The 9,635-nt window shown below is 39.5% G+C and overlaps 2 protein-coding genes and 1 long non-coding RNA gene across 3 annotated transcripts; all 3 read right to left on the bottom strand.

Annotated features, from left to right (window-relative positions):
• Nucleotides 1-395: 395 nt before the first annotated feature.
• On the bottom strand, nucleotides 396-2,220 carry LOC137718522 (uncharacterized). The gene is made up of 6 exons (XM_068458078.2): nucleotides 1,796-2,220; nucleotides 1,658-1,706; nucleotides 1,516-1,567; nucleotides 1,223-1,392; nucleotides 1,012-1,119; nucleotides 396-655 (listed from the first exon to the last, which is right to left on the bottom strand). Exons 1-6 carry the CDS (start codon nucleotides 2,155-2,157, stop codon nucleotides 494-496), a joined length of 903 nt encoding a protein of 300 aa, XP_068314179.2. The 5' UTR covers nucleotides 2,158-2,220; the 3' UTR covers nucleotides 396-493.
• Nucleotides 2,221-3,234: 1,014 nt separating this feature from the next.
• LOC137718031 (chaperone protein dnaJ 11, chloroplastic) lies at nucleotides 3,235-4,050 on the bottom strand. Its single transcript, XM_068457551.2, has one exon. It carries the CDS (start codon nucleotides 3,974-3,976, stop codon nucleotides 3,515-3,517), a length of 462 nt encoding a protein of 153 aa, XP_068313652.2. The 5' UTR covers nucleotides 3,977-4,050; the 3' UTR covers nucleotides 3,235-3,514.
• A 1,443-nt stretch (nucleotides 4,051-5,493) lies between these two features.
• LOC148695386 (uncharacterized) lies at nucleotides 5,494-8,516 on the bottom strand. Its single transcript, XR_015965760.1, has 3 exons — nucleotides 8,069-8,516; nucleotides 7,323-7,381; nucleotides 5,494-5,708 (listed from the first exon to the last, which is right to left on the bottom strand). It is a non-coding gene; the product is annotated as an uncharacterized LOC148695386 (long non-coding RNA).
• Nucleotides 8,517-9,635: the final 1,119 nt, after the last annotated feature.

Here is a 9,635-nt window from a genome sequence, read left to right as displayed (position 1 = left end):
AAAAAAGCAGTCCTCGTTTTGTCTCCAAAATTGTTAGAGATGTGCTACCACAAGATTCAAAGTTCGTTTGGATGTGCTTTTGAAATAACTGAAAGCGTTTTTGGTGAAAATATTTTTGTAACCAATTATTAGTAAAAATGCAAGTAAATTCTGGAAAAGCACTTAAAGTGCTTTTGGAACAAAAAAAACATTTTCTTTAAAAACGCTTTCAGTCATTTTAAAAGCATATCTAAACGAACCCTCAATCAATACAAATACCAGCTTCCGTCGGCATTTTTGGTAAACATATTCTCTCAGCTGATTAATCAAACGCGCTTTATAGCAATGTCAACATTTGCTGCGTATGCATTTTTGGTAAGCAAGCATTGACGTGGATGCCCCTCGACATCAAATAATAATGAAAAGAAAAAGCAAGCCAAGTTGATCACTCAAAAATTGCATTCTTTAAGACATACTACGTAATGACACATGAATAATGATAGAAAGTAAAATATCATATATCAATCTCTAGGCTACGTTTAGCAAGGGAACGAAGGAACCTGGTGAGTGCCTTTTCAGCACTCACTCTCGCTGCACCAATCCTTCCCGTATTTTCCTCCAAATCAACCTTCTGTTCCAATCTAGAATGCACACTTCGGACAAGTTTCCTTAGTTCCTGTCAAGTGAAGCTAGCATTAGCAACACAGAGCAAGAAACAGAACACTATGCACCCTTACGATAAGCGAACAATTGGCATGAGTGTTAATCAACTGACTCAAGTGAATATAAACTGGTGGTTCAAGTGAATCCAACTCCATAACCAGCCCTCGCAAAGGACTTTTATCGGGAAATCAACAGTGTCACTTAATCAGACCATCCCACTCCATTAAGGATGTGGCAGAAAAACAAAAGTACAAGTGACCGAGGCAGCAATGGAACTGAAAACCTTTTACACTTAGGAAGCATGTTATGACTGTTTAAACACATTATTTGACATTAAAGACACTGATGTTGAGATGGCATTCAATTTACCTGACGGTCAAAATCAACATTCGAAATTGAATAAACTTCATTGGTGATCTTGATGTCCTTACTGATCAGACCATCAAACCATCTGGTCGCTTCATCAATGTGAGAACCCTGCATTCGATGCTCAAGTAATCAGATGAAATATGTCCATAAACAACTTACCAAATTCCAGTAATCTTTCTTGCACAATTTCAAACAAAGTAATGTAACGTACCTCGTCTTCCTCCTCACAATCTGTTTCTTCCGCTTCTTCTTCGTCGGCAACATCATCAACCCCCAATGTCTCCGGACCTGATAAAGCTTGCAGCTTACTTTCATCGCTATCTTTCGTAGCCTGAATCAAAGCATCCATCAAGTCGGCCTCCACATCCCGCAGCAGTTTCCCTTAACACGAATTGAAAATATCTTTGTAAGATAAGATCACAAATTCACAATGCATACACAAATGTAAGATATGATTGAATTAAACAGATTCCAACCAGGGTACAAAGTTGTTGCATCACATACCAATATAATTGAACTGCCTTCGCTTCCCTTCTCGAACATCAGGTCCTAGTTTCTGCGGCATTAACACAAACACCTCAGCTGCAACAGCTGAAATCAATAGCTAACACTCGTTTGAACAGAAAATAATAAACTAACCAAGCACCTTCACTAGGATCACAGCATCCAACACGTCTTGGTCCAGAGAAGCCACTCTGCATCCCCACCAAATTAAAATCCATAACTCGAAATAACTAAATGTACAGGGACTTTTTTCAAAATTTGAAGTTTTAGGGGGGTGAACCTGACAATGCGTTTGATTTGAGGGGTGGAGAAGGAGGCGAGGTCCATAGCCCAACGGACGGCGCGTCGGGCGTGGCGCTTCAACTCGTTGCGGCTCTTGTACGTGACTGCATCCGAATCCGAACCTGAACCCGAACTGGCGGTGTTGGCGTCTTGGTAATCGGACGGTCTGAGCCCGCGTAATAGTTTATGGACGCCGCGAGTGGCCAGGTGGACGGTGGTCAAAGACGGACGACGGGAGTTGGTTCTCGTGGTGACCGGAAGTAAGGGGGAGAAGATAAGGTAGTGGAAGGCGGCGTTTGAGCAGCAACGCTGCTGCCACATCGGCCATTGCCTCAGAAGCCGTCCCGCGTGAGCAGCCATCGCCTCTCTTTCCCTCTCGCTGGTGATTTGCTATACCAGCAACACATTGTATCTTCCTTGTCTTAAAAAAATAATGGTAAATTGTAGTAATTATTCCTCAATTTTAATCAAACTTGAATAATATTTTATCAACTAAAAATCTATTAACATTGGGCCCTCAATTCATCAAAACGTGTAGCTATGATCATTTTCATCAATTTCGTGAGAATTTTGTGAAAAATGAGTTATTTTGGAAGAATCATTGCTACAATTGGTTTAAAGTCGAGGAACAATTTCTCCAATTAGGTTAAAGTTAAGAAACTATTTCTCCACTTAGATTAAAGTTGCGGGACCATTGGTAATGGATTTTTAATTGAAGAACTATAGTGGCACGTTTTGATGAGTTGAGAAACCAATAGTAATTGATTTTCAATTGATGAACCATCGTTTCAATTAAGTTAAAGTTGAAGAATTATTGTTATAACTTACTCAATAAATAAATAAATGAGATAAGGCCCAGTCCCATTATTAAAGACTTCAAACGGCCTATAGTTGAATTGGGTCCCCTTCAGACTCAGCCCATGTTATTTGGGCTGGTCTGTTTCACTTGACCACTTGTTCGGGAGTTGTTCCAGTATGACTAAAATGTTTTTTTGACATCAAAAAGCATTTTGGATGTTCGAGATTTGTCAGATGCTAACAACTTCATACGCATGTTCTCAAAATCTATGTTGAGGAATCAAGTCAAACTTTATCGACAAATACCCAAACACTTTAGTTGCAGGTGGTCCAAATCTATCAACAGACGATTGAGGCTTGCTACCTAGATTTTCGTCAGGTAATGCTAGGTTTGGCTTCCCTACCATTATCCTTTATCAATGGTTGTCAACATGTTACAATGCACGCTATCGAAATTTCTCGAGAGACGCTGAGGCATGATGTCGAGATTCAACGACAGTGCTCAAGTGTTCTGTCGAGTATCGACGACTGTCAAGGCGTGTTACCGAGGTTTGTTGAGCATCACTTCCCAAGTTGCTACTTGTAAAGGATAAGTGTTTTACCTTAAACTTTTAATGTTATATTTCAAAAGACGAAAAATTATCGAATACAATCCACATCTTCAAATTAGATCTTATATTTCGTTACAAGCTGAAGTGGAAGTGGAGGATATAATTTCCCCTAGCTGTTCAGGCTGTAAAAATGGCGCCTGCAGCTTACAATATGCACACGCGAACACACTAGCTAGCACTTCGTCCAATCCGAACGACAGGCGCGTAGCGGGCTTTCCTAATTACACTAATTAACCATATAATTAGCTTAATTAGGTTTGCTTAATTACAGAAGATCGGAATATGTTCAGAGTGAAATGTCTGTAAATCTACCAGCACTGGTCGGTTTCCCATCTCCGGCTAGTCGACGACGACATTGTTGTCGCGTAAGCGTAAGAGGAAGCCACGCCCGTCCTCGGCCGTCCGATCATCATCTTGCGGTCGTAATCGGCGCGTTTTTGCGCGTCGGAGAGAGTGGAGTAAGCCTCGTGGACTTTCATGAACTCGTCCGCAGATGATTTCGCAACGTCCGGGTGCAAAACTCTCGCTAACTTGCGGTACGCCGACTTGATCTCCTGGCACGTGGCGCCGGCGTGAATCCCGAGCACGTCGTACAGTGAGGAGCTTGATCCAATGCGGGGTCGCGGCCTTTCGACCGTCGACGCGCACGAGGCGGAGACGCGGAGGGGCCGGTAGCTGACGGAGGAGGGAGGAGCGCGGGGGCTGTCGTTGCCGACGGAGAAAAGAGGAGAGGAGTGGCAAGTGAAAGATGAGGAGGATATGGAAGCCATTTTTGAGATTGTTGTTGTTTGCTTCGAAATTTTGATTGGTAGGAGTCGGATCTGTGGCCGAAGGAGTGGGAGATTGGGGATTTATAGAAAGTTGGGGATAAGATGCAAATCACGGTTAACCGTGGTTAAAATTCGCATCGTGGTTAACCGTGGTTAAAAGTTGGGGGTTGGGTTAACGAAATAGGAGGCCTTATCCATTTGGGAGAGTGTCTGACTCAGCGGGGCGTCGGTGTCCATTCCAATGTCCAAAATCTGACACGGCACATGGTATGGGCATTACCGTTAGATATACGGTTTGTGTTGGTTTGGGATTGGGTTGGGTTTCACTCGGTTTTTGACTAGATTTTGTAGTGTGAGGTTGACAAGTGGCAACCATGCGTTGGACCTATATGGACGTTGATAGGTTAACCAATAATGGAGTGACACCTTTTCCATTTTTAATTTTGCGAAAATTCTAGTATTTGCATACCTCATAGTCCGGAGAAAATTTTTCGTAGACTGAATCATAGCGTAGTACGTCATAATATATTATATAAGTAGTGAAAAATTTTAATTTTCAAGTATCATTCCGAGCACACTACAAAATCTTTTTATAGATTATGCACGTGGTGCATCACCGTGTGTTGCGGTAACATTAAAAAATCTCTCCATAGTATGGGTCTTGCGAATTAATAGTGAGAGGTGTGCTCAACGATTCAATAATCAAGAATTTAACAACTAAAATTGTTAGTGCGTGTTATATTATGCTCTATATTAGGTGAACTCGTTATTTTGTTACATATAGTTCTTGCAACACAATTGTTGTTCGTATTAAAGTCAATCTTTTATTTAAGGGTGTGTTTGTTTATAAAGAGGGAAAGTGTAGCCTACCTCTTTGCTCGCTTCGCTCAAAGTGATGCTCCTTGTGTTTGGAATCTTGATCGACCTTTGTTCTTAGATGATTTGTTGGTTGAGGAATTTGTATGTTAAGTTTTTTTTTGCCTTGTTGACTTTTGTGTCTAATTCCCTCTCTCAATGAAGTTCTATCACATTTTTTAAAAAAAAAAAAAAAAAAAAAAGAACACGCTAGAAGAATCAAAATATGCATCTAGAAGACTCGAAATATGCATTGTTCTCCCTTCTTATACTAAAAGTCCGCTCAGTGAAAAAATTAAAATTTGCTTTCTACAAGACTTATTTGATAGTTTGGATTTATACAAAATGGTCGGATTTTAGGCAAACAGATTCTCCCTTCTTATACTAAAAGTCCGCTCAGTGGAAAAAATAAAATTTGCATTTTAAGCAAATTACGTAATGTGAATCAAATTATTTAGACAGAACTACATAATTTCTCCATCGCAATATTTTTATTTAATTAAATAGTTAAGTGGTTTTATACATAGAATCTTTAGTTGTTTTCGTTACCTAATAATTAATAATATTAGTGAAAAACAATTAAGGTGACACACCCCGACCCAGAAAGTCTACTTGGACCCTGAATTGAGCTGTGATGGCCGATACCTGGAAGGTGACGAAGCCATAAAATGTGATAGTGTATAAAAAGTGAATAAATTTGAATCTAAAAGTGTCTAAGTACCAGAGTGCGCTATGAGTGAGAGCGAACCCATTTCACACGTGATGTCAGAGCATAAGTAAGGTACAGTAGTGTGGGTAAGAATCATACCCTCAGAAATATCCATTAATACTAAGATTCACCACAGATTCTTGTCAATACAAACTCAGCAGCTAAAACCTGGAGGGCACCAAACAGAAGGTGTGAGTAAGCAATAAAACCAAGCTTCCCAAAGTTATTACGTCTCTAAAAGTAATGCCCTAAATGTAAAACCCGTATCGTTTTCCATAAGACAGTACAACATATATACATATATCCAAACCATACTCAGAAATGACCAAAACCACGGTTTGCCATCAAATCCACCATACATTAATAAGTAGGCCAAATGAACTAAATCAATACAAAGTGATATATCAGTCAGAGTCATCTAAAATGACATGTACAACTTATCCGTATCTCATCAATCATGGCTAGCATATAAGTCGGAGTCACCTCTAGTGACCTGTACGACTTATCCATATCTCATCAATCATCAATCCTGGCTAGCATATAAGTCGGAGTCCTCTCTAGTGACCTGTACGACTTATCCATATCTCATTAATCCTGGCTAGCATATAAGTCGGAGTCACCTATAGTGACCTGTACGACTTATCCATATCTCATCAATCTTGGCTAGCATATAAGTCGGAGTCCTCTCTAGTGACCTGTACGACTTATCCATATCTCATCAATCCTGGCTAGCATATAAGTCGGAGTCACCTATAGTGACATGTACGACTTATCCATATCTCATCAATCCTGGCTAGCATATAAGTCGGAGTCACCTATGGTGACCTGTACGACTTATTTATATCTCATCAATTTTGGCTAGCATATAGCTCAATAAGTATACCTGCACACGAGTCGGAACAACCTAAAGTGGTCTGTACGACAGGACTGGGTGTAAATAAATACGCTCGAGTGCTACGATCACGTGAGGACTGGGCGAATAATCGCGGATCACCTACGAGTCGGAACCACCTAAAATGGTTTGTACGACAAGACTGTGCACCTACCTTGGATCCAAGGTGAGCGTAAGGTGCGGGAGGTGAACATCACGTGAAGGACTGTGCCCTGGCCACAGGCGGGAGTACTAACACCGAGATGCAGGTTTATGAGCTCTCAATGCATCTCAATATAACATGTGCAACTCATGGCAACCAGTACGATAGTATCGAAGTTGCCTAACTCATAACTGTAGTCATGCTATAACGCAATCGATTCAACTAGTACCATAAACTCACCTGAACTTACTTGGGTGTCCTGAGTTCACCTTTGCACTTAAAAGCATTCCCAATAATTATATGCAAGTAATATACATATGGATATATCATGATGCAATCTACTACTCAACTATGTCGTAGCATTTTCAATTATAAAAAATATGGTGTGAAGTGTACAATCAGTAACGCCCTACTCCCAAACTACTTATTTTCAGGGATAATTATCCATGACAACCCAATTAACTCTAATTTAACTAACTAATTCACAAAACTAAAACTTGTCTTTACCAATTTCCTTCGCATTACTCAATTTCCCAAGCAAGAATTTTGTCTCAAATATTTTATGGCTGCATCTAACGTCTCGTTAGACTGCCTACGTACCCTAAATAGGGATCAAGTCATTCGTAGTTCATATAAGTACTTCAAGCATTCACAATAATTATAAATAAAAGTAATATGCCTAATCAATTTAAAAGTGTCGATAGAACTCTCAATAATATGTACGATAAAAAGGAAAAGATGCACTCACCTGGAGTCCACGCTAAGATTCTCTAACGCACACATCGAGACGTCTTGAATGATTGGTCCCTGTGACCAATTATCAAATCACATCTCAGAACTCTTATCCGAAGAATACGTAATTCACATAAAACACAACCTCAACGACATTCTAAAATAGTTTGATACCCATTGACCACAAGTCAACCATCGATCAAAGATCGACGGTAGGGTTTACAACCCTATATAACTTGACCTGGAAGATCCGCATATCAGATTTCCAATCCGCAACTCCCAACAATCCAAAATATGTTTCTAGAATAACATATTAAAGTTTCATTACGATCCAACGGTCAGATCTCCGCCAATTGCCTAAAACAAGTGGTTGTGAACATTTATTTTACTAACTTACAAATCCAATTCAGGAAGATCCGTAAGTCGGATTCCCAATCCGTAAATTCCTATGATCCTTAAATATTGCGTATTATAATCTATCCAATTTTGGTGACGATCCAACGGTCGGATCATCGATTCACATTTTTATCAAGTAACGTATCGTAACGAATTTAGGTTCCAACTATCAACCTACGTCATTCAAACGACAAAACTGAATTCAAAACATTCGACATAGCCTAAAAATAGCATTGGCGGCTCACTGGCCACGCGCCGCCGCGGGTGGCGGTCGGCCGCCCCGACTCGCCGGAAAATCCAACTATTTCCAAAAATTCTCAAACTTCACAGAAATGAAGATCTCAGTGAGTGGAGCAACTTTCATACCTGCCACGAAGTCCAAAAGTGGACGGAAGATGGTCAATTTTGCCCACGAAGCCGGCGGGTGCCTAAAACTTCCCGACGTCGATTCGTCGTCTACGGTGGTCCAACGGGGTCAAGGTTGGTTGGGTTTTGCTCCTGGGATGATGGGCTACAAAGCCCAAGTGGTGGCATCGGCCATTGCAATGCCGATTTGCCGGAAAATCAAAAAGGGTGGTCGGAGCACCATTGATTTTCGTCAACTTTCGTGGCCTCAAACTGCCTCATACCATGGTTAATCAAGGTGGTTCTTGGGTGGGTTTTGTAGAGGGGAATGAGAGCTTCAAGATGGTGGTGGTGGTATCCAAAAACTCCACCGGAGTTGGCCGGAATCGGCCTTGGAAGATGGACCCGCGGTGGGTGCGGGTGGACGGAAACCACCTCCTTTTCTTCTTTTTTTTTTTTTTTTTTCCTTTCTTTCATCCCTCCATTTCTGATTTTTGGGTTTCCCCCACAAAGTGGGGATTTAATTTAAATAATCATTAAACCTTGAATAACCAATTTCGAACGTCTGTAACTATACCGTTATAATCCAGACTCGCAAACGGCTTTCGCCTATACGTTCGTACCAAAGAGTACTACGAGGATATACTTAAAGAATAAGTCTCACATCTCTCAAGTCGATGGTCAACGGAAGTCAAAGTCTTTGCCTCTAGGGCAATTTCGTAAATTCACGCTTTTAAAATAAAATAAAAACGTAAAATTTGGAACGAGTTGTCACATAAGGAATATAAATATAATTTTAGTCCAACAAATAAATTCTTATGGGTACAATAACAGTTGGATCTATTATTATTTTAATAAAATAACGTAATCCTAATATAAAACAAGTAAACAAAGCAAAAAAGTCAATTAATTGTGAAGCTAAATAGAGAATAAACGAGTTCCTCAACACAAACAAAAAAAAACAAGAAAAAAAGAATAAACGTAAATGTCTAGTTTTTAATTAAAACTACATATTAATAGAACTAACTTTGTCAATAAAAAAAATAATGAAATTACAACTATAACCTTTAATACATAACTAAAAAATGTGAGAAAAGAAAAAAAAATTGAGGCATTAAAGTAATTTCAAACAAACAACATTTGCCCTTTTTTTAAACCTCACAACCATATCACCTTATCATTATCCTCTAAACACACTCTCTCTCCATAACTGCCAACACTTTCTACTTTTTTTTTATTTTTTTATGTTTTTTATGTAATGCCTGCATAACTCTTGCCGATTTTTTCTTTTAAAACAATATTTGAGAAATTTTTTTTTTTATTTCGCACACATAGACCGTGTGGCATTTTCTAGTATTAATTATGGAAAATGATTCTTTCCGGATCCCTTTCTCTTAATCCACCAAATCAGGGAATCAACGTCATTGAAATTTGATCAAATGACTGAAGTTATTATAACTTTTAAAGTAGACTTCTATTTGTAGTTGTTGAATCAAATTTCAACGATACGAATTTTCTAATTTGATAGACTAGCAAAAAGGGATCCCTTTCCATTAATTATTGACGCGGTTTGTTGAGAGGCAACTGC

The sequence above is a fragment of the Pyrus communis genome, chromosome 8 (assembly GCF_041283825.1).
Source record: "Pyrus communis isolate YQ-2024b chromosome 8, ASM4128382v1, whole genome shotgun sequence".
NCBI classification, from domain to species: domain Eukaryota; kingdom Viridiplantae; phylum Streptophyta; class Magnoliopsida; order Rosales; family Rosaceae; genus Pyrus; species Pyrus communis.
The sequence above is the reverse complement of the archived record's forward strand: the minus strand, read 5'-3'. Positions and strand labels throughout refer to the sequence as shown.

What these genes read in the sequence shown, in the direction of transcription:
- LOC137718031 (XM_068457551.2), bottom strand. Translation starts at nt 3,976, where the DNA reads ATGGCTTCCATATCCTCCTCATCTTTCACTTGCCACTCCTCTCCTCTT.
- LOC137718522 (XM_068458078.2), bottom strand. Translation starts at nt 2,157, where the DNA reads ATGGCTGCTCACGCGGGACGGCTTCTGAGGCAATGGCCGATGTGGCAG. An exon ending in CAAATCAAACGCATTGTCAG is followed by an intron (nt 1,707 to 1,795) that starts GTTCACCCCCCT and finishes GTGGGGATGCAG; the next exon opens with AGTGGCTTCTCTGGACCAAG. An exon ending in ATGTTGATTTTGACCGTCAG is followed by an intron (nt 656 to 1,011) that starts GTAAATTGAATG and finishes TTCACTTGACAG; the next exon opens with GAACTAAGGAAACTTGTCCG.